The following is a 24,056-nucleotide window of genomic DNA, read 5'->3' as shown; positions in this document are numbered from 1 at the left end:
TAAAGCTTCCAGGCCATTTAACTCCCAATGAGTAATGCCATGTAACGAATGGTTTATCATACATGTTTCCATACAATGAATTTCAATAATTAAAATGTAAAATGAATATTTGGAATGCAACTCTGCATAATGTGTGCACACACTGATTCAAAATTGCACTGAACGACTAAAACAGATTTATTGTTCTACAGTGATTTACTTGGTCATGTCAGATTAGTAATATGGATCTGTTTAAAAACACAATAATTAAGACAAGCAGGATAAATTAATCAACGTACAATACAGTATGAGCTGCAATCAAACCCTGAAAATAACGGTAGAAAATCTCGGTTCACAGATCTCTTTAAACTGCTTTTATGCATAAATAAAACCTTAAAATGTAGATGGATTACGTCCAACAGAACTACTGTAGCTAAAAGTGATAATGATTCAAACATTTTTCAAATAAAAGTTAAATATTTATAAGCACCCAACCACATTTCATAAATCACAAACTATTATTATTTTATTTCTGAAGCTTCCTGGCACAGCATGAGGACTGAGCCACAGAAAGTCAGGAATGAAAAAAATATTCCTTTAGGAGCATGAATCAGACACCAGACCGAAGCAATCCAAGAAACAGGCCTCCAAAGAACATTCCACATGGCTTTCCCAGGGATCACGATCGCTCGGCGCAACTCAAGTCAGGACCAACAGGCAAACTTCGGCTACGTGAATTCCTAACCCTGGCCCACGAGCCACACGGGCAGGTGTTTCATTATAATCAGGAATAAGAATCCCAGGAAAGAAGAGTGGTCCCTACCTGTCAATTATCACTGGATCTGAGGGAGTCTCATTTCGGTTGCCACAGCTTTTCTTGTCACAACAGCGGCTGTGGAGCAAAAGCGAAAGGATTTAGTACAATCATTACAATGTAAAATCATCATTTAAGCAGACAGAAGGTTCAAATTGCTGGGTTGCAAATGCTAGAATTACCACAAAGCCATACCTGGCAATCAACGGATCCCTGGGACAGAAAATTCTATTTGGGTCACCTATGGGTTAATGACCAGGCTTAACCTCTCCCTGAACAGAGGAGAAGGGAGGGAGAGGGGCTCTCCCAGAGCCACGAGTGACAGCCCTAAGATGGGGTCTCTCCATCACTGCCCGCAGTGTTGGCAGAGTTCAATGTGAAGTGCACTGTTATTACATCCATCCAATGAGAATAGTCAAGGTTGTGGGTGGCTCGAACGTTCTTCCCTCAAGATCACACTAATTGTGTGGAACACGTCAATAATGAGATATGAGTGATTTCTCCCCCTCCAGTCACTCTGTATTAAGTGGATTCCTTTTTCTTCTCCTTTCTCTTTTATGGGCGGCATCTCCTTCAACCCCAGCCTTACCCCAAAACCTAAAGTAGTAACTGCTTGCTTTTGAATCATCTGCATGAGGATAAAGGCAAAACATAATGATTAAGACAAGGGAAAGGCAACATAAAGGAAGATGGGGTTCACAGGCACAGTCCTCTAGGTTTGGGGGACAACACTGGCCACCACTTAAGTGTTCTGGAAACCGTATGGACGGTGCATCCCAAGTTAGCACAGCCCTGACGGTGACCACTCTTGATCAGGTCAAAAAGAGAAAAGCCATGGGCAAAGAAAGCACCCATAACCCAAACCCTACCCACTTGTGACCTGAAGGCTGCTGGTGTTTTTTGAAACTGAGACGCTTGTAAAGGATGAAAGATTCGTGTTTTTGAAAATACCCGTGGCCAGCAGAAAACTATCCATTGGAAACTTCTTTGCAAATAACAAACGTGTCCGCTTGCTGGTTACACCCAGAGTTACACTATGGAAGCACATATTAGTTCAGTTAAAGTGGGGAGGTTATCCAAGGGTTAGACTTCACCATACACCACAAGCAAAATATGCACTTTTCTCTCACCCTCTTACACGTGCTTGGGTGTACACATACACAAACACACACTTGTCATTTAGTGAACATGCAGCCCAAATTTAGAAAGATGCTGGAGAGAATCAAACATTGAACTTCAATTTTAGGAGCCACAAATATTCTATACAGGGAATCTTTCACCAAAATTGGGAAGTCTCTTTCCCCACTGTAACTATATCTCAGAGAAAGTGAATCAGCTAATTTTGTTTGTGCCTCATGTCCTCAGAAAGCAATGGTAAGAATTCTATCTCCTTTGTCAAAGCCCAGCTAAAAACCACTCCACCCACCTGATCCCTTTCCCTTTCTGATTCAGAGGAAACTATTTCCTCTAGGCCTAAATTCTGCTATACCATTGCTTTGGGTATAGAAAGCCTAAAGTGTCCTGATAATTAAGAGACAGATAAGGGAAAAAGAAAGTAGGAAGCACAAGTAGCCAGAGTTGCATGTTCAAAATAAATATATATATATATATTTTTTTTTTTTTAATTAAAAGCTAAAACTCCCAAACAACAGAGATTAGAAATGCTGGCTTCGGAATGAGACAGAGGTACCTATGATGCCTTGAGCAAGGGACTTCACCTCACAGTCTTAGTTTTCTAGTTGGTAAAATGGGGCAATTTGGGCACTCACCCCTAAGTGCTCAAGCACAGATTTGATGGAATCAAGACACAAAGCCTGTGCCCTGTGCCTGGCCTACTATGAGCCCTACAAGGGCAACTTCACTACCAATACCTGTGCCAGCCTCCTTCAGCTACCTCTTCTCCAAGTCTGAGCAAATCTGCCCTGAACTCTGTAGAGGCAGCCAGTCTCCAAAGCCAGGCCATCAACAGAGCCCAAATCTCCTTTATTTTGGTTGGTGGGGGAGGGAGGATGGATGGAGGGAAGGGCCTATTTCTTCTCTATTTTCTTTTTCAAAAACCGCCTGTGAACGATGCAAGTCCCTGGTGGACACACTCTCACAAGGTCCTACCTGGATGAAATGCTCTCTCAGGCCTCTTCCAACAACCCTATTGGATTCTTTCCCTCTCTACTGCCACCATCATCAGCCAAGCCACTTTCATGTCTCTCTTGAGCTCCCACAGTGGCTTCCCACCTGGTCCCACCATTGCCACTGTGACTCCTCCAACAGCCAGAATGATCTTTTGAAAACATCTATGGGACGTGTCACTTCAGTGTTCAAGGCCTTGGAAAGGCTTCCCAATGTACTTAGAACAAATCCATGGCTGGGTGCCATGCCAGACCACCTCCCCACCTCCTGCCCCTTCTCTCTAGCTTGCCAAGCTCCAGCCTCACAGGCCAATTTCAATCCCCCTGATGTGCTGTTTTCCATCAGCCAGCCCTCGGGCCCAGGCCTGCGCAGGCCTCTCTGCTGGCCAATCCCATCTCCAACCCATCCCCAGTCAGTCAACCTCTCCTTGACCCTCAGAGCTCAGCCTACTCCTCCATCCTCAGAGAGTTTTGCCCTGACATCCACTCTTCATCTAAATTAGGCTCCTCTAGAGTGTTTTTCTTGTAGGGCACTGGATACAATAAAATTACATTATTGGGTGTGTATTTTTGCATCTTTCGTTAGATTTTTCTCCGTCTCTCATTCTCCTTCTCCTGTAACTCATGTGCTTCATGAAGAAAGAAAATGTCAATTTTACCTTCCTAATGAGTAGCATAAATCCTGGGATTGAATAAGAAAGCTCAAGTATTAGGTAATCAAAGGAATGAATGAATGAATGAATGAGTATGATATGCTGAGGGAGAGACAATCCAGGGGAATAATAAAGGACAAATAAAGGGGCCTAGTGACCCTCCAGATAGACATTGCTAAGGGAAGGAAGGTTCACTCCACACCACACATCTCCTAACCCATTCCCCCAAACAAGTGCCACACTAGGCTTGAGGTGTGTCCCTGGACTTCAGCATGGTCCTCATCTCCTTAAAATTAAAATACCCCTGAGAGCAACCAGTTACATTGAACCATGCCTCTATGCTGTGCCCCGAGGGACCAAGGCAAACAGGCAGATGCAAAGAACAGAAGTGTAGAAGGAAGGATAGAACAGGAATGAAAGAGGCAGAATGAAGAAGAGGAGAATACAAATGAAGGGGACCAGGGTCACTTAATGCTCATAAAGAGAACTTCATGAACAGTATGAAGAATAGCTCAACAGGCTTCATGTTTCTTGAATCACTTCAATGTATCACACAGCCATATTGTGGGTGTGTGTGTGTGTGTGATGTGTGTATAAGTACATAGCCATATTTGTGGAATATATGGAATTCTATGCATCATTAAAAAAATAAAGGTGGGGTCTGATGTGCTATCATGGAAAGAAAGTGTACATTGTATTGTGAATTGAGAGAAACCAGTTGCAGAATAATGTGCATAGTATAATCCCATTTCTGGAAGAAAAATGAAAGAGTGCAAGAGAAAGGGAGGGAAAAGAAGGGGGAATTGTTCACTAGCCTGGCTCACCCCTCACTTGGCACAGGATTCTAGACATCTCCCTTTGTCCCTGACGTCCCGCGCTCCCAAGCGCCTCAGCCTGCCATACCTCTCTTGGCAATACCATGCTGTATTTCATATTGATTTGTCTTCTTTTGTGGTCTGTCTCTCTCACTTGAATTTAAGCCACACAAGCACAGAATCTTAGACTGTTTGGTCCCCCTCTACATCCCCAGCAACTGGAACTGAGTCCAGCACACATGACTTCAGGAATCATTTTCTAATCAATTAATAGGATCTTCGAAGAGTTAACCTATGGGCAGGGGGTGAAAGAGGCAATGGGGAAGACTGGAGGAAGTTTTATTTTCGTGATTTTTTAGTGTTCTGTTTTGTGTTGTAAAATTAGTTTCCTAATAAAAAATTAAAAATCAACCACCATTAGGAGAAAGAAGGTCTTTCTTAATGCTAAGCTGCTGCCTAGCCCTGTGGCTTCCTAGATTCCTCCATTCCCATGACAGTATCTCTTGTCCATTGGGTTCTTCCTCCTACTCAACTCAAAAGAAGAAAGATGGGCTCCCATCTCCACTGAACACAAGACAGGCATTGACTGGAGGACCAGTAGTTGAAAGGAGAACAAATTCACTGATGCTTAAGGCATAAGAGGCCTCATACTGAAACAATCCAATAAATGAAACCGCTGTAAAGCACTTTCAGGGAAAAGTCACTGTGTTAATAAAAGGAAACATGGTGCTCATTATACCTCATTACCCAGTGAGACCCTCATTCATTCACAACCCTGTCTTTTAGGCTCCTACTATATACGCCTGCATGGACATGGCATATGCTCCCTAAAGCAGGCATCTTTGGGGGGGGGGGGGGGACGGAGCTTGGAGTTTCCTAATTTGCTTTGTCACCAGAGCAGGATTTCCAGAGCAGGCAGTTGCCATCACTCTTTACATCCCTTCCAATCTGCAACCCAAGTAACAGAGGAGAGCCATGTGGCCAGCCACAGCAGGGGGTCCCTTGCACCTGGTAAGGTATGCACATTGTGGACTAGAGCAGCAGCCCTTTCTCCAGCAGGACCACCATCTCCCAAACAGCTCAAGCAGAGAAAAGCAAACATAGAAGCCTCTGCCTTAATAGCCTGACACAGGCGGTGAATTTCTAGGGAACTGACTCACAGCTTCATAAATCAGATCAAGAGACACCTAAATGTTCCCTAATCATGGGACCTGTGGATCCTCATCTTGGACATGGAACTTCTTTCTCTCAAGAGAGACACTTGCAACTGGAGAAAAACATCATTTCAAACCCAGCTGCACAATAAGAAACAGGATGTCTTCCCTACTAGCCACGCATGTGGTGCAAGTCTATAATCCCAATGGCTTGGGAGCCTGAGGCAGGAGGACCACAAGTTCAAAGTCAGCCTCAGCAAAAGTGAGGTGTTAAGCAACTCAATGAGACCCTGTCTCTAAATAAAATACAATATAGAGCTGGGGGTGTGGCTCAGTGGTGGAGTGCCCCCAAGTTCAATCCCTGGTATCCCCCTACCCCAAAAAAATATGTCTTCTGTACTTACTACAGCAACTAAAGAATGAAAATAGATGAATAATCTGATTAAGTTGTAAGGGTGGCTAGTTTCTAAGGAAGCCAAAACATAAAGAGACTCTTCTATCCTCTATCCTCTATCTCCCTCCCATCTCTTAAAGTATAAAGGTCCAACCTCTGCCACACCTGGAACTTCCCCAAGGATTCCTCTTGTTGAGCATCTGTGACTCCCCATCCCTATTTAATTCTTCATTAACCTATTTAATGGTTTAAAAACATTGTCAAGGGGCTGGGGATGTGGCTCAAGCGGTGGTGCGCTCGCCTGGCATGCGTGCGGCCCGGGTTCGATCCTCAGCACCACATACCAACAAAGATGTTGTGTCTGCCGAGAACTAAAAAAAAAATAAATATTAAAAATTCTCTCTCTCTCACTCTCTCTCCTCTCTTACTCTCTCTTTAAAAAAAAATCATCCTTTGTCTCCTCCGACCACTTTTAAAAAAATAAATAAATAAAAAAATAAAATAAAATAAAATAAAAACATTGTCAAGTTTTCCCAGTCTCAATAAAGCAAAACCACCAGCCCAATAACCTGTCATATAAGACCCAGCTCCTACTTGAACCTCCTCTCTTAAAGTGTTCAGTGAACTGGCACTTTCCTGGTGCTCTTCTGAGTCTTCACACCCACGTGGATCTCTCCAGCCCATGTTATATGGACAACTTCCCTTTTTGAGATAAGTTCTTTTTATTTCTTGACCTGTGTATGCTCAAAAGGTTCTTTTTCCTAATCTCCAATATGCCCTCGCTCCTTGCTAATGTGACTATTCCTCAAAAATGTAGCCACAGCCTCTTCTCTTTCTACACATTCACTCTTACCAATCCCATCTGAGCCCATAACTTCAACTCTCACCATGGGGAAAAGACCTGTGAGTCGGTTACCTTTGACCCTTTGACTCTCTTTCCAGGTCCAGGCCCCAGGTCCACCCAACTGCAGACCACTCCACACAGAAATTCTGCCTGACTTCCAACATTCCTTCATTCACCTGTTAAAATCCCTCATCCAGCTCCCCCTCCTGTGACCACCTACAAGTATTTAGTCCCTCTTCTGGACAGGCAGAGCTCTCTACCTCTACCTTTTATCATATTCAACCTCTACCTTTTATCATATTCAACCCTTTCTAGGGTGAAATCTAGTTGTCCGCCTACAGGTCTCAGCTTCCAGGTGAACTCCAGCTCTCTTACTGTAGGATCCAACTCTATTCCTTGAAGATTTGCACATAGAAGATGCTAAACAAATGAATGAAGGCATCCTTAACCACCAAAATGGGAATGCACAAAGTCTTTTCTTGCTTCAATACATAGTTCACTTCCTTTCAATAATCTCTTGTCATCATTCACCCTGAGAAATGATGTGTCAATATTTAGCTAAACACTGAAGATATTGCTGATACTGCTTCCATTAATACTATATACTACTAAAAATAATAATAGACATTCATTATGGACTGTATCCGGCACTATGATAAGCAATTAGAAGGATTACAGCATTTAATCTTCACCACCACATGGGAAAGTTAATATTAAAACCTCAAAAAGAGCCCCAAAGGAAGCACAGTGTATACAGGATGTCACCCAAGTGGCCATGGCTCAGACCAAGGGCTAGGCCAACTTCTCTGAAGAGCCAGGCTCTAGTGAGTGTCTAAAGGAGGAAATCAGACTAAGCCAGTAAAAGAGGAAGCAAGAAAAAGCACATCAAGGTTCAGGGCTAGCTTTGAGAACACTTGGTCATACAAGTAACCAAGCTCTAAAAACTGGAAGAATGCTTTCCTAAATTGGGAACCCACCCACTGCCATTGTCCTGTGTACTACAAGTGGAGAAAACCTACTTCATCTAGCCTTCCCCAGATCACTGAGAACTAGGTTCACCTACTGGGTAGAACTCCTATTTTCCAATCACATTTAAACACTGGATGTCAGGATGCCTTTAGAAGCAAATCTCTTCTAGAATCTTACTCTAAAAAGTCATTCATGGATTCATATTATTTGAAGAACATCACCACCAGGTATCAGTATAACATAATCGGGATTGGTATGCCAGATGCCGATTCACCAAAAAGGCAGAAACTCTCCCAGAATGCTGCAGAAGAGCTCCATGTCATCAAGCAAGAAACGTTTGTCTCCAAGTGGTAACAATTATAATCCAATGGTGGCAGTTCTTTTAGCCAGCTCACGCAATGGGGTCAGCTTTTCTACAGAACACAATAGGTTTTAAAATTTGCAACACCTCAGATATAACTCTGTTTTTCTTTTTCTTTTCTTTTTTTTTCCTTTGCTTGCAACAAAACAGAATCATACCAAGCCCTTTCTTGTCGATCTAAATTCTGTGTCTCCTTTACCATAGCCAACATACTATAAATATACAGCTTTTGTGACATCAACGCAAAGTTTTATTGTGCAGTTAGCTTTGATAGAAAGCACTGCAGAAAGTTGTTTAGAAATTAAATATCTAAAACAAGCTATTTTAAAATCCAGGGCCCTCACTATTTCATGTCTGCAATGAAGAAATTTCATCTTGGGGAGAGCAAGCTGTCTTTCACACCATATGGCTAATGGTGGTGCATAGCAATTAGCCAGGCTGATTAATGGTGAACAGACTCTAATTTTATGCTTATAATTGAGCCTGCATTTGCACCCCTGGTGCAAATTCAGCACATCCCAACTTCCACTTACAACAGGCAAGAAATCAAGAGAAATAGGATGGTGTGGAAAGTGAGATTTTTTTTTCCTAAAGCCCCCTAAAGAGCATCAGATTTGCAATTTAAAAGACTGTTAGCCACACAATAGATGACAGGTTTGTGTAATGGGGTCATGGCGGCCTGGTAAACAAACAGTACCCCTTACACATCTATAGGCAACCAGGAAAACTATAATCTGTAACATTAGCAAGATGACATTTTGAATATGGCTTTTCCCTCTTAGCCTCCTGGTACAAACAGCATCGTTTGCCTTCAGTGGCTTGAGAATTTTATTTTTGCTATTTTTATGTTTCTGAAAAATAGAGAGAACATCAGCAATAAAGCACACCAACCAGCATAATAAAGCACTTTGGACCAATGAATTTTAAAAACAAGAAAAATATAAACTGCATTAATAGAGGGTAGGCCTGTATGTGAAAGGGATAATATATCTTTAAGCATTTCAAAAACAGAATTATTTCTAGCATAGACCAAACGTGCAGATACGAGATGCAAATCTATGATGTATAGATATTATTTGGCCTACTGGTTGAGATCCATCTTCCTGTCTCTTTTCTATTTTGCTAGAATCACACATAGAGGAACACGGAAAATTCAGTCTAATGACATGCTAATTGTAGGAAGCTAAAATAATAGAGAGATGATGGGAAAACAGGAAGACAAAGGAGGTCACATTTTAATGCTTTTCAAAATGGATTTTACTCATTTAATTCTGAGAGGTGCAACTCAGCTTTATTATACAATCATTATATGCAGCATAACCCTAATTTTGGCCTCATCATAAAACAAATCCATGACCACATTTTTGGATTCTGCTACTGCTTTAGAGAAAAACAACATATTTTTGGAATAATTAACAAGTTGTACAGATCACTGAAGTGGAAACTTGTGAAAGTTCTATATATTTTGAAATAATATATTAGAAGCATTTTTTTGAAAAGGAAAAAAATGAAATTTTTATAGACATGGAAGAAGTTAATATTTGGGATTTCACTCAGGAAGCACATTAAGCCCTTGAGTTTTATTTCCACCTGTAGAGTCTTAAGATGGCTTTCCCCCACAAGTCCATGAGCAGCATATAAGGGCCACCCATGCTGAGGTGGCAGCTGAAGTCCCAAACCAATTGGTCAGTAATAGTAGTAGCCAAGCACGCCTTATGCCAGGAGGAGGCTGCGTAGCTAATAAAGCAATTAGTAGCCTCTCTCTGATGCACAGTGGCATCTAAATGCTTTATCCAATTATTCAGAATATATTGGGAGCAAAGTGCTGGTATTATTTTACAAAGAATAAGAATAGGAGTTAAAAGGCTCTTCCCTGGTCTATTCTCTCACATGTGGAGGTACCAAGGGTCTCATCCCTGTTTTCAAATGTAGCTTTAGTCCGATTGCATGCAAAAGTAAAAACATGAGTAGGATAAATTTTTGGACTTTTTTGGGGTTCATCTTTGCTATCCTTCCAAAGGCTCAAAGCTCACAACCTCTAAGAAATATTCGCTACAACATCAATTACAAACAAAGCAGCTAAGAGATAAGATGTAAGGGGGAAAAAATCACATTCAGTTTAAGGAGAAATGATGTCTAAGTACAGATGTTCATTCTGGGGGGTGGGGATACATTTGACCACTGAGCCACCCCACCCCAGCCCTATTTTGTATTTTATTTCTCACTGAGTTGCTTAGCACCTTGCTTTTGCTAAGGCTGGCTTTGAACTCACAATCCTCCTGCCTCAGCCTCCTGAGTCACAGATAGTCATATTTTTAAGTGGGAGAATTTAAAAGTAAAAACTATAACTTTCAAGTTTACCCAAACAGAAGCCTCTGTGGCTTCAGTAGAATGCTTATTCATTTTACTAACAATGCAGTTGAGTGCCTATATTAACATTAAAAGGGTTATATTGTATCTTATTCAATTGAAAGGAAGAAAGGGAGGACAGTGAGATATCAAAATGGAGTGAGTGTCTTTCAGAGCAAAATCTAATAAATAATTGAGAACCACTCTTACACGTGACACATGGACTGCCAAATACGTCTAACAATTCTTTTCAGATTGTCGACTAGAAGCAAGATAAATCTATACCCCAAAATCAAACTGAGCTCACTTACATTTGAGATACTAATTCATCTTCTCTTGGCTAATTAAAGAGAGAGACCAAGGTTTTTCTTACCTGCACATGATCTCATGTGTGAGCAAGACTCGGCACATTTCGGGGTTCTTGTCTTGGCCTTCATACACTATGGCCTGAAAGCAAAGGCATGATTTTTAGCTATGAATGGAACCAAGAAGCAGAACAAAAATTATCTCAATCAAGGTCGCCACTGCTGAGGACCAATTAGCCCTTAGGAGCCAGAACCTTGCTGAGCTGATGGTTTCCAAATACACTATTCAGGATCACCCCAAATTGAATGGAATACGATATGTCCTTCTCTGTCCTATCAACCACCTTATTATGATGCACATCTTTGGATCAGGGTTTGTGAAGGACTTCTGTTGTCAAGACAACCATAATACTTTTTTCAATTCAGAATAAAAATAAGCCTAATCAATAAGAAGAAAAAAACCCAGAAGACTGAATAGACTGAGATACTATTTATTTAAATTACAGAAAAGCATACAGTTGCCTCTTGCTTTACTACTCCCAGCCCCAAATTTTAGGGTTCTAGTGGGGAGCAGGAGAAAACAAGTGTGGGTGAAGCTAAGGCATCCACTCACTGACTGCATCCTTTCACAAAGGATTCAATCAATCAGGGAAAATCCCTCTTCCCACCATAGACTAAAAAAAAAGGCCCTCTCACAGGGTGCACACCCACCCAAACAGGAATACTTGCTAGCATATGCTGGGTGTGGTGGTTAAGCCACAGAATTATCTCCCTACATTACAAATTGCCTCTCACTCTCAAAATCCCAAACCACCTCACCAGCCAAGATGTTTTTGTCTATTTTTGTAATGTGTGCACAAACATTTTGCTTCCACAAAGATTCCCTTAGACCTCAGCTTCCTCACAGATCTACATGTTCATACCTGGCCCAAAGAAAAACACAGGGCTATTAGCAGCACAGTATTCTGCACAGGGATATTTTTAGCTAACTTAACACTGCATCACTGAATAATACTAATATCACACAGCTTCAAATCGTTAATAAAATTACTTTCACACATTCACATAACCCTCAATTTCTTGGTGACAAAACTTAAATTAGCCAGAGACTATTATGTAGCACATGAAAATGCTGCACCGACTAACTGGTAGTTGGCTCTAATTTACTTTGTTTTTGATGCTGGAACATTCAGAATATGCAAATGATGGGTACAGATTAAGACCCAGTGAGTAAAGATCCTTAGAAGAGATCCAGGTTATTATATCTAACCAGGTGGAAAAACAAACTTTGCAACAAAGTAAAAATTGAGGAGGAAATATTTCCCTACCATTGGCCCAATCAGAATCTTTTTTTTACAGCTAGGCTATCATAACCATATAGGGTTTTTTTTAAATATTTTTACTTTGACATAATAGTAGACTTACAGAAAAGTGGCAAGAATATGTAAAGAAGTCCAGGATATTTGCTGCTCAGAGTCCACAAATGCTTGCATTTCACTAAGTTGGCTTTATTCTTTTACCTTTCCTCCCTAAAAAAAATGTTCAGTAAACTGCAGACATTTCCTCAATATTTCAGCCTGTATTTTCTTAATATAAGGAATTCTCTTACATAACCACCGTACAATTATCTACATCAGAAAATTAACATTGATACAATGCAATAATCTAATCTCTGGACCTTCTTGAGATTACCAATTACCCAATAATGTCCTTTACAGCAAAAGAAAATCCAATACTAATCACTGCATTCAGCTGTCATGTCTCCTCTAATATGAAACACTTGTGAGCCTTTGAATTTCTTGACATTGACATTTTTGAAGAATACGGGCCAGTCATTCTGCAAAACATCCCTCTATTTGGGTTGATCTGAGTTTCCTCAGGCTCAGATTAAAGTGATGTACTTCCGGGTGGGAATACTATGGGGGTGCTGGGGAACCCTCCCTATCAGGTCATGCTATCCACCAGTGCCACTACTGGCAACCTAATCTCTGACCATTTGTTGCCTGCCATTCACCAGAGATCATCTGCCAGGTTTCCCCACTATAATGTTATCACTGTACCTGCGTAATTCATAACTATCTTCTGCAGAGATAATCTACATTATGTTAATAACTCTTATGCCTCAAATTTTCATCCACTGTTCATAGCACACAGATGATTCGTTCCTTTTCTTTTTAAAATGTGGGTGCTGGAGATCGAACCCAGAGCCTTATTCATGCAAGGCAAACACTCTCCCAACTGAGCTATATCCCTAGCCCATTTGTTTCTATATTCTTCAAAGACCTTTTCAAATTCCCAAGAAATTATTTTACTCAAGAAAAATGCATTAACTAAAAATGCTCTGAAAACCAAAAAAAAAAAAAAAAAAGTCAGCCTGCTTTATTTCCTGTAATCATAGCTGAAAAAAAATTCTTAAAAAACACTAAATTACTGATTAGATCTTATACATGGTGCTAAAAAATTCTAATGACGCATTTCTGCTAACTCCCATCATCACTAAATTCTTTGTATGTTCTCTTAATACTCTTGATAACCTTTGTTCCAACTTTAATATTTATCTTGCTAAACTAAAACAAGTAACTTGGTAAATAAATTCACAAATATTGGTGAGGTTTCCCTTACTGTTAAAATAAAAAAGTTATTTTGTTGTGTTTTTTTTTTTTTGCGGGGGGGGGGGTCCGTTAACTAAATTTTCTTATTCTGATTAGTTGTAAATGATATGAATATTATTTTATTGAAGCTATGATTCCATTTAAATCAGTGGGCCCATGATATCTGGTTAAAGTTACACTGCACTGCAATATATGCCCATTCCCCCAAGCAAATAATATGGATCACCAGAGGTCCCATGTTTTCTCTTTGGTAGCTGCACATCATTTGCTGAAGGCCTGGAGTCTCTGTAACACATCTCTATACCAAATACCAAACTGCCACTTCACTTCTGGCTGAAGAGTCAAAACAGAGAATCTTTCTCCAAATCAAGCATAGAAAAATGAAACCATGAGTGTGGATTTGCTTAGAAATAATTAGGAACTCTGGGGAGGAGTGAAGCTTGAAGTTTCTGCTCTCCTTCTTGCACATGGATAGAAGAATACTTCTCAACACTTAAAGGCAGAGAGAAAACAGTTGTTTTGTGACTTCTAAAATAAAAGCAAAGCAAAACTTCACCATGGACTAGGTCTGAAATCCTGTATCTAAAGTGAACTAGAACCTCACTGTAAGGGGGGTTAGCTTTCCAGTGGAATTCAAAGACAAAGCCACTCCAACCCCACCCAGCAGTTTTTGTTACTGCAAAGGCTTATTAAACACACACACACACACACACACACACACACACACACACACAGAGAGTCATCATATGGATCCTATGGGCCCAGAAGTCAACAGTGCAATGAGATCCATTATATAATGATATGATAAACTTATTTGAGTTAACATTTCTGAGACAGAGTGGCAGCAATAAGACAGGCTTAAAAATGCCACCAAGTTCTCCCTTCAGCTTGCACCCCCAACTGAAAGCCCCTCTTCAAACTCTACCATCTATATTTAGCACGCACACATCAAAACTGGCTCAGAGCTAAGCAAAGCTTAATGGGTTAAGCTCAGAAGGATGGGGATCCTCTCACACCAACTTAGGGGAAGTTTCTGCCATTCTTCCTAATTTAAATATGCACTTTGCAGGGTCTTAGTAAAGCTGGTCCAGGCTGGGTCAGCTGGGAGATCCCAGGAGCATATAAACAGCATTGACTATTTTAAGTGAAACCATTTTAATAGACAGCTGGTTTAGGGCCCAGACAATGGGACACCAAGAAGAAGGCTTATTGTCATCCTCCACAGTAAATCATGCGTCTGCTCCCTGGGAGGAAGGTGTCTGCTGTGAGAGCGGCAAAGACAACAGTGGTTTAAATAAATCAATGTGTTTATCAGAAGTGAGGCTGAGAAGCCTGCTGCAAAGATGGGCAGCAGAGGGAGAGAAATTATACAAAAATGTTATTTAAACAAATCAATTGACGGTGAATCAAGTTGAGGTTTGTAACTTAAGAAATAAAAAAATACAGTATCAAGTGAAAATGATGTTGACATTAATCCTGCCAATGGCAAATAAATCCCTTAAGGCAGTAGGAATGCATGTCCAAGAAGAAAAGTAAAATTGTAAATAGCAATAAGTTTATCTCAACTTGAAAATCCTGGTGACATTGATAAACAAAGTAGAGCAGATTTCTTTTTCTGATGCACCAGCCTTCCCTTTCTAAATAGTGTCCTCTAATGATCAGTCAGAAAATGAGATAGAAAATATTGCATGTTATTTTTAATTCCCTCTTTCAGATTGAGGGGGGGGGTTTGTTTGTTTCTTTGTTTTTGTTTGGGGTTTTCCTTTTTTTTTTGTAATGAACTAAATAAATTTAAAAAAAAAAAAACAGGAGCTGTTAAACTCTCACATTCTTATGCAACAACAGTGCTGCAAGTTTTACTGGTAGAGGATAAAATACCATCAATTTCAAATGCTCAATTTATAAGTTAACCTGCAACATCTTTCGAAACCCGTTGCTCAAGACACTAAGTGTGCCTCAATTGCCACTGTTTTAGAGGGCATCTTTGAAGTCCAGGTTCACCCTTGCTTTTCTAAAGTATCACTGGCTCTTAAAAGTGAACTAAAACTTACTCTGGATAAAGACCACACAGTAAAACGAAAAATACTCAGTGAAATTACACCAGGATCACACTTCAATAGGATGCCAAAGGAAGTACAGAGAATTGAGCAGGGCTTCTCTTTGTTTACTTTTCTAATAGTTTTAACTCTTTGTGTTCCAGGCCCCAAAAAAAAAAAAAGGAGCAAGGAGAATACTTTCAACATTGGCACAGCAAAATCTGAAAGGCTTTTAGAAACAAAATGCTTCCATGAGGAGCCTCTCTTAGTTTGCAACCAAACAACAGAAAACTTGTCATCTTTAGTTTAAAAAAAAATGAAGGAAGAGATAAAGAAAAAGGAAGATTATCTAAAACTAACAAAACTCCTACTTTTCCACTCAAATCAAAACTTTGAAAATTTTACTCTTTTTCCCATACACAAAATAAAAGGCCAAATTTAATTTGTCACCTTAAAGACTAAGTTCATGGACATACAAAGTACCTCCTTCACCCAGAAGTGAAATATCCTCTGAATATAAATTGTCAACATGCCTTTGGCAGCAAATTACAGAGAACTGAACTAATCAAAAAATAATATGAACACCTAAAATATCAACACACTATAATAATAATCATCACATTCAACCAAGTTGCACTGCTTGTCATTTAAAAAAAAAAAAATTACTAGCTGATGTGGTCCTAGAAATTACTAGTAGGTAAAGAAGCCCTAGTTAAAAATTAAACTGTGCCAAAGAAAACCCTACAAACCTGACATTTCATAAACAATTGTGTCAGACAGCAATATGACATTAATAGTGGGATAAATTAAAATAAAAAATAAAATAAAAAATTATTTTGCTTCCATTAGCAACTTCTCTACTAGTGAACAAATCACAAAGATGTAATTTCAGCTCAACAGCTAAGCAGGCCCATTTTCAGAAGTGAATTTGGAAAGTTGCAAAAGAATTATATCATATTCAGTATGCTGTACAGTTACAACACAGCCCTGAATAAAAAGCCAATGTGTACCCAATGTAGTGGGCTTTAGAATGCATTTCTCCTGTCACAAAGAAACAAAACTCCTATGCTATCCAAATGCCCCAGAAAAAAAATTTTTTTTAAATAAATCATATCAATTCCTCATTACATTTCTTTTCCTAACAGTAATAAAAGATATTTTGGTCATTTGGTAACTGAATCTACATCCATATTAATAAATACAATTGACTTTTTCCACCAATGAGCAATGATAATAATAGAGCAATGATAATAATGATAATAATAATAATAATAAAATAATAATAAGAGAAGATAAGTTATTAAGCACTTAGTATGTGTCAGTCACTGTTCTAAGCCCTTTACATGTATGAATTAATTTAATTTCCACAGCAGAAGTTCCAGGTGAGTACTATCATTATTCCCATTAGTCTGGTTCCAAAAGCTTATATATTTTAATTACTTGCTAAGACCAAATCTTTCTTGCTCAACAACTATGTCAACAATTCACCAATGTCTAAACACTCCTTCATCCCTCTCAGCAATCTAAGTAAAGACAGACATAACAGACTGTATAGTCATACAAGTTCGATAAATGCATCCCTACTAATATGTTCGTTTTTAATGCTGTTCAAACATTCACATGGAAACAGCTCTAGCGTAAATATCCCCGAACAAATGGCTGTATATTATCCAGGAGGGAGCAGTTGGACCGCCAGACTGGGGAAGTACTAGGCCATCTGGCTCCGGCAATCTCTCCAAAACCATCAGCTTTGTTTTCACCCCCAGACTCCAAACAACACATTTTCCACTGTGATGAGTTTACATTTTCCCAAACACAGGTCCTGATCATGCATAAAAATTCCAAACTTCTTCATTCCTCTATGTGCAAGGAAATTTAAATCACCTGCATTTTTGACATGTTACCATAGGAGACAGAAAGCTGCTGAAATGTGGCCCTTGATTACAAACTTGGTCCAATCTTTTTTTGTTTCTTTCCTTAAATCTGTGGAAGAACCTCTCTGCTGGACTAGTGAATTTCTTGGGAGCTTACTGATATATTAAAAATGTGTTTATCTACCAATGAAGAGCCCTAAACTGAGAAGGTTGTTAATCAAATATGCATAGCTGTGGCAGGATATAATAAAACAATCAATAGGAAAAAATGCACTTGCATCAGTAACTTAAAGTACTGGGAATATCAAAACAATATTTAAAGAAGCCTGGCTGGGAGAAAGAATCTGACAGCATTTGATTATTGCACCTTGGACCCCCCATTGTGTGTCCCTCCAAAGCACATCTCCCACCTTTAAATCCATACATACAAAAGTTTAAGATGATAACTGTTTTCCTTTCTCAAAACAAAAAGCTTTTGTTTGGGCAGGGAACATTTTGTTTTTGATAAGTTTATGAAATTTGATATTCTTTGAGTGTAACTGAAAAAAAGAATGTCACTCTTGAAGCAAGATGGTAGGAGGGGAGATAATAATGTTTTGGTTTTTAACTATTTAATGATAAATACCTCACTGAAGCAATCCCAGAATGTAATCATATTACAAGTAGTAGACCAAAATCTGAAATAAGGCATTTTGAAACTCTGACCTCCTCTGCTGGGTTCATCTGAACTTCTGCAGTAGATACTGTTACTTGGATGCAACAACCATAAACTTCTGGATCCTACAGGGCTTTTTTGCATGCTCACTAATAGAATACCAAAAACAGCAATGACATGAAAACAATCTATTTTTGGTCCAGCTAAACTTGGTTTTGAAAAACCCTTCCCAAAAGCAAGACTTTTATTTTTCCAGTTGGCGAACAATATTTTTAAGATATTATGTCCTATGAATTTTACAAAGAAGTCTTAGCTGTGAGGAGCCTCAGAGCCTCACACACTCACTTCTATTGAAGCTTCTCCTTTCCTGATAGAGTCCAAAATTAAGAGTCATTATCCAAAATAGTCTAATGAGACACTTTGAAAAGGTGTGAAACTCTGTGTCATATCAATACATCTTGGTTGATTGAATACATTTCTGTTTGATCTCAATGCTGCTAACTCAAGATCAGGAACAATCTATGAAAATGTATAATGCACAGATAGTTTTGCATGTTGCCTGCCCAAGACTTCTTTTGAATTTTAATCCCAGCTTGGGAGTTAAGGATATGACATCATACATACAAAGCCATCTCTCTACAACAACAAATGTTTTGATAAACCAGCAACTAAGAAGACACTTGAATAGTGGCCAGGTATTCCCTCTACAATTTATGCTGTCATCAGAACCCCTCACATTACCAGAAGTATTTTACTCTACACTCTAAAATCAAAATCTGGAGTCTATCAGGAAGAATTTCCCAGGGGGAATAAAAGTAACCATTTAATTAGTCAGTTCATATCAAGCCTTATTTATGATTGAAATGACCACTGTGTGTTTAAGTAAAATAAAAAAATGAAAGAAATTTAAAATCAGACTGGGCATTTAATTATAAAATAATCTCAAGCCAGATGAGGATTTACTGCTTTACTCTCTAAGGCTACATATAAATATTATGTCACAGCTAAGGAAAGGTAGACTTCTTCCTGCTGATCTACCTGCTTTTTGGAGACTATTGAATTAAATGTATACACAAGTAGATAACCTACTTTCAAAACTGTTACAGCATGTAATCAAAGAATAAGCAAATGGATAATGAGCAAGAACTGATTTTCAAATCAAAAGCTACAGAGAAGGTGGTTATTTAAACAATTACTATAAAAACAAAACAGACATACTATAAAACAGGTATGTCTTGAAATATCCCTTTTCCTTCATATATTTTACACTAAGACAATTACTAAATCTTTTTTTCAGGTTACTCTTCACCAAAATATATAATTGCATACATCTATAATTTTAACTTTCAGAAAGATGTCACATAGGGTGAATGCCTTTCTCAGATGAGCTATCATTAAAAATAAAACTATATCTTCTCACTCCTCCCTCCCTCTCTCCTTCCCTTCTTCTAGAATTTATGATACAAATGATCGAAGAATGACTTTAGCTGCAGTTTCCTTAAGCTCTATGACCTTGTTAGTAAAGTATTTGACGTATTGCTTTATGAAAATCAAAAGATTATTCTCCCATCATAGTGTGTAAAAGTCAGTTCATTTCAGAATGGAAAAATCAATTCTTGGTGGCACATTTTGTTTAGACAGATCTAAAATAAAGTTTTGAGGAGGTTTAACTCATAAAAAATCAGTTCAAATTTTGTGCTCCTTAAAACTGTGCTGCCTAGAATTAACATTTCAGTTGTCAATGTTGTACAGACGGGTCTTATATACTTATCTATGTCTATTAGCTTTTTACCTTTTAAAAAGTAAATCCTAATAAATACATATGGAATATGAATTAAGTTTGCACTCTCCCCCTTCTTTTCCCCCTCTGATAAGAACGGCAGGAAAGGATATCCAGGGTATCAAAGACAATTTTTGAAAACAAAACTCCACTTAAGATATTTTTGTTTCGATATTGTTAAAAAAAAAAAGTTACTGAAGTCAGGCTTTTGTGTTTCTGCTTGGAAAGAAAAAAAAAACTTACCAAAACACATAAACATATAATTATGCAAGATAATTATCCTATGCAATAATCAAATCCATTAAAGAAAATAAGACCAAGCCTGAAAGTATAAATGGGAATTTACTCTGATCTAACAAATAAGTAATGAGCAGAATCTTCAAGAAGGGCAAATCTTTTAAGGAAATAACATGAGGTCAATTTCAATAGATATTTATTCTTCTTTAAAATACATTTCATACCCTCTTGTTTTCTACTTAGGTCACAATGAAATATGAGAGCAGTCATCGAAATTAGCTGTTATTAAGTTGGTTCTTGTTGAGTGTATTTTAAAATTACCAACAGCGAATTAATGTGCACTTTGGACAACATATTTAAGCCATGCATCTCTAAAAGCAGTTTTTAAATAAGCATGCACACCCTGATTTCAAGCTTTCTAAGCCAGCTTTTGAGAGAATATCACCTCCCTTATTTTAAAGGGAACCTTTTAAAATAACAATCAAGTAAACAAGTTTAACCCTCTTACTAAATGCTGGTAGTACACAATGAATAACTTTTCTCTTTGTTCTGATTTCTTTTCCCCCACCCTATAAAGCTGTCTTCCTATTTCTGCTACTAAGTTCTGCAACTACCTAACCAGCTACTTCATTCTGAAACTCAACTTTTTCTTAAAATTAAGAAGGGGAGAGCTCCTGCGCCTCATTAAAATGTCAGGCCTCTCTTCTGACTCGGCTCATAATTGTATCTTTTAAACCATAACTCAACCTTAATGTATACTGCCTGACACCGCGTGTTGGGAGCTTAGGAAAATGCCGTCTATGTACCTTTAAGACCGCAAGCTCACTCATGCTGCCTGGCATCCTGCCAAACTTGGAGGCAAAAGCGGCAGGGTTTTTGCAAAATATCCTTAACAATTGTCGCTCCCTGTTCCAACCCTGCCCTCCACTACCACCCCCCTTAAAAAAAAAAAAAAATCTGTGGAGTGGTCATCTGTGCCTGGCCCTCTCGCCACTCCCGGAAAGCCGTCTTTGCCCCTAGCCTCCAACTCCTCAGCCCTGGGCCTCCCCTGCGAGGCCTGGTTGGCTTGGGTTTCAGAAGTTAAGCCCAAACCGCCCCAGAGCCCTTTGCGCCCCCTGGGGCTCTGGGGCCAAGTCAGAGGAAGTTCAGCCCCCATCCACTTCACTCAGCACCCTGCGGGCTCAATTCCCAAGGCCTGGGCTTCCCTTGGAGGGAAGGAGCCGTCGAGCTACGCTCTCCAGGCGGAGGCGCAAGTGCGCTCAGGGCTGGGAAGGCGCACCGGCAGCGTGGTCCCAGGTCCACACTGGCCTGGAGGGTTTGAGTTCCCGTCCTCCCGCTGTGGAGCTACCAGCTTCTTGATTCCCCGGAAATTTGTGACCCCAGCGTCACCCCCACAGCGAGGAATTAAGAAACTTACTTGTTTGGTCATGGAGTCAATGAGGCGCACGTAGAAATCCTGCTCTGTCCTTATCCCTGGGGGAAAGAGGAGGAAACGAAAGAGAATTAAATGAGAAATGAGAGGGGATCAGTCGCGAGGGAAGGGGGCGATAATAACAAAACAAATCATAAGAACAACTAAAGTACACTCAACCACACGAACGGGGCAAGGGATCCCAGGCGAATGGGAACCCCTATCCCTGGAAAAGCACAGCCTGGACCTCCCTCCCCCAGCATCCAGAGAGTTGCCGCTGGCCTAGCCCAGGTGCTCTAAGAAGCTAGACAGAAAGCCTGTAGCTAGGAATGGAGCAGGACCCCCAACTTGACTCTTCTTCCTTCCCAGGCAAGAGCCCTTCTGCGATCGCCTAGAGCCATTAAGGCCACCACCACTGCTAACCTCGGGCCTGGGGTCTGGGCCACACTTAAGGAACAGGCCTCAGAAAGGGGAGAAAGAAGGCAAGTGGCCCAGAGAAGACTGGGGCATGACACCTGGCCTCAAGTACATAATGGAGGGACAAAGAGGCCTGAGGCCACTCCAGGCCTGTTCTGGTGAAACTTCCTAAGAGGAAACTTAGGAGAGGTAGGTTCACCTGCAGAATGGCGGACTGAGTTTCCCTGGAGAGGCTTTACTCCACCCGGAGATCCCTGAGTGCCCTGACCGGACATGGAACCCCAGGGTGCAGGCACAGGCAGGATGAGAGCCTCACCATTGCTGTAGAGGAGCTGGAGCCGGTAGTGAATCCCGTTATTGGTCTTTTCGCTGTTGGCTTCCTAGTTTGCAGCAGGACGCAAAGACACAAGAGACGCAGGAGAGAGGTCGGCGTGAGCGAGTGGACCAACTTCGAGGCAACTTTCCCCAAGCCGGGTCCCCGGGCCGGTGAGCCCCGGAGCAACAGAAAATGCTGCAAACTGTGATCCCTCCTTCGTTCCCATCCCAAACTGCTCTCTCTCCCCTTCCAGAAAATTCCGTGGGGCGCGAAGGGGTGATCCTCTTCCCAGGGCCTGGGGACGCGGGCCTGGACCATCAGAGGCAGGCGCTGTGTGGTCTGGTAGTCGAGGACGAGTTCATCCCGGCACCCATGACAGTGGATTGTGAAGCCGGGCTCGCCTTTCTCCAGCTCTAGGGGCTCCACGCGAACTTTTATGGAGGAGGACCCCGTGAACTGGGAGCCCAGATTCGTCCGGGACGGGAAATGGCTTGGGAACCCCTCACAGGAGTGTGTTGTGAATGCTTTGCACTCATGGAGGAGCGCGCCTCCCAAGGCACCAGGGCCTGCTCCCCGAGCCGCGAACAAGGGGAGGAGGCGCTGCGCCCACTTACTTTTTCCTTCTCCACGAACCCCACAAAGGCTGTCCTCTCGATCTCCACGGGCTGGCCCTGTCTGTCGTAGAGAGCCAGGACGAAGTGGAAGAAGTTGGATTTGCGCAGATTGGAAGGTGGCTGCTTCTCAAAGTGAGCCCGGGCCAGACCCACCCCGCTGCGGCCAAAGAACGCAGAGTTAGACGGCAAAGCAAGACGTCGACTCGCGCCCCCCTTGTTACCACTACACACCCGAGAACCCTCAAACACCCACCTCCTCTTTCCCCAGTGGACTCCCTCCAGGACCCCTCAGGCCCCCAGGAGTAGCCAACAACCCAGTAGGCATGTCTTTGCTTGTGCTTGTTCTCCCTGCGGAGGGCAGAGCGCGTCCTCAAAACTCACTAAAGAGGTGTGAAAGTTTTGTTTGGGTTTTGCGCGCGAGACAAACGCTATAAGCATTTTTTCCGACTTGAACTGCGCTGAGTTGGGGGGGAAGAAAAGTGGCAGTGAATGAGGTTTGAAGAGCCCAAAGTTTACAATTTAGCGGGAGGGGACATGAGAATGGGTTCCCGCTACTCTTTAGAATCTCTTGACTCAGGTACGTGGACAGGTGGGAATGAATGAAGACACGCTCCGCTTCTCGCTGCAACAGCCACCCTCCAGGAATCCTCCCGCGCCCTGGCCAATTACCGACGCCTAGCCTGGGGAAGCCAAATTTCCACCCCAAAACATGTGCAGAAGAGTCCAGGATAGGACTCAGAGTTGGCGGGGGCGGGGGCGGGGTGGTCTCTGTGGGAGAAAGAACTAAGATGTTTTGTAAAGACCTGTCCTGGGAAAGTTTCTCTGCTCTGCAGAAATCCTCACAATCATTCCAGAAATCATAAGGGCCAGGGTTGCTGGTTGAGCTCCCCCATTGGGAGACTGAAGGCTGGGGCTCCAGGGGTACCGACTGCCACTGACAGCCCAACCTGCCAAACACAAGCGCACAGAGGCACATACATGCACAAACACACGGCGCACTGGACGCGCGCGCACACGCGCGCGCGCGCGCGTACACACACACACACACACACACACACACACACCAAACACACACATAACTTTCGTTTCCAGCCCAGTTACCCAATTCACTCTCACTACCAACTACCCCCAACCTTATGCTCGGCAGGGAAGGTAACAGTGCCGGGGACTCTGGTCTCCAGCCCCGGGAAGCCGGGGATGATGTAATTAGTCATCTTCCTTCTTTCCCTTCCGCACTCTCTGAGTCTGATAGGGCCTGGGGCCACCAGGTTTCCCACTCCCCTCAGCCCAACTGGTGGCCGGGAATTAAAAGGGCACTGTTTCACGCTTGGGATCAGGAAC

General features: G+C 41.3%; 1 protein-coding gene across 8 annotated transcripts in view; it reads right to left on the bottom strand.

The window, feature by feature from the left end:
* EBF1 (EBF transcription factor 1) overlaps positions 1-24,056 on the bottom strand; it is a 396,117-nt gene that overhangs the window by 366,504 nt on the left and 5,557 nt on the right. For 6 of the 8 annotated variants that reach the window (XM_081303910.1, XM_081303909.1, XM_081303907.1 and 3 more), the window contains 5 exons: positions 22,716-22,872; positions 22,102-22,165; positions 21,375-21,430; positions 10,832-10,905; positions 803-871 (listed from right to left, as the gene is read on the bottom strand). In XM_081303910.1, coding sequence (XP_081160036.1) covers positions 803-871; positions 10,832-10,905; positions 21,375-21,430; positions 22,102-22,165; positions 22,716-22,872 — 420 coding nt within the window. Of the gene's footprint in view, positions 1-802; positions 872-10,831; positions 10,906-21,374; positions 21,431-22,101; positions 22,166-22,715; positions 22,873-23,518; positions 23,785-23,848; positions 24,019-24,056 lie in introns of those variants that run through there. The other 2 variants (XM_081303911.1, XM_081303912.1) reach the window with 2 other exon arrangements.

Source organism: Spermophilus citellus (assembly GCF_964194105.1).
Source record: "Spermophilus citellus genome assembly, chromosome: 1".
NCBI lineage: Eukaryota > Metazoa > Chordata > Mammalia > Rodentia > Sciuridae > Spermophilus > Spermophilus citellus.
Note: the sequence above shows the minus strand (reverse complement) of the source record. Positions and strands in the feature narration are given on the sequence as shown.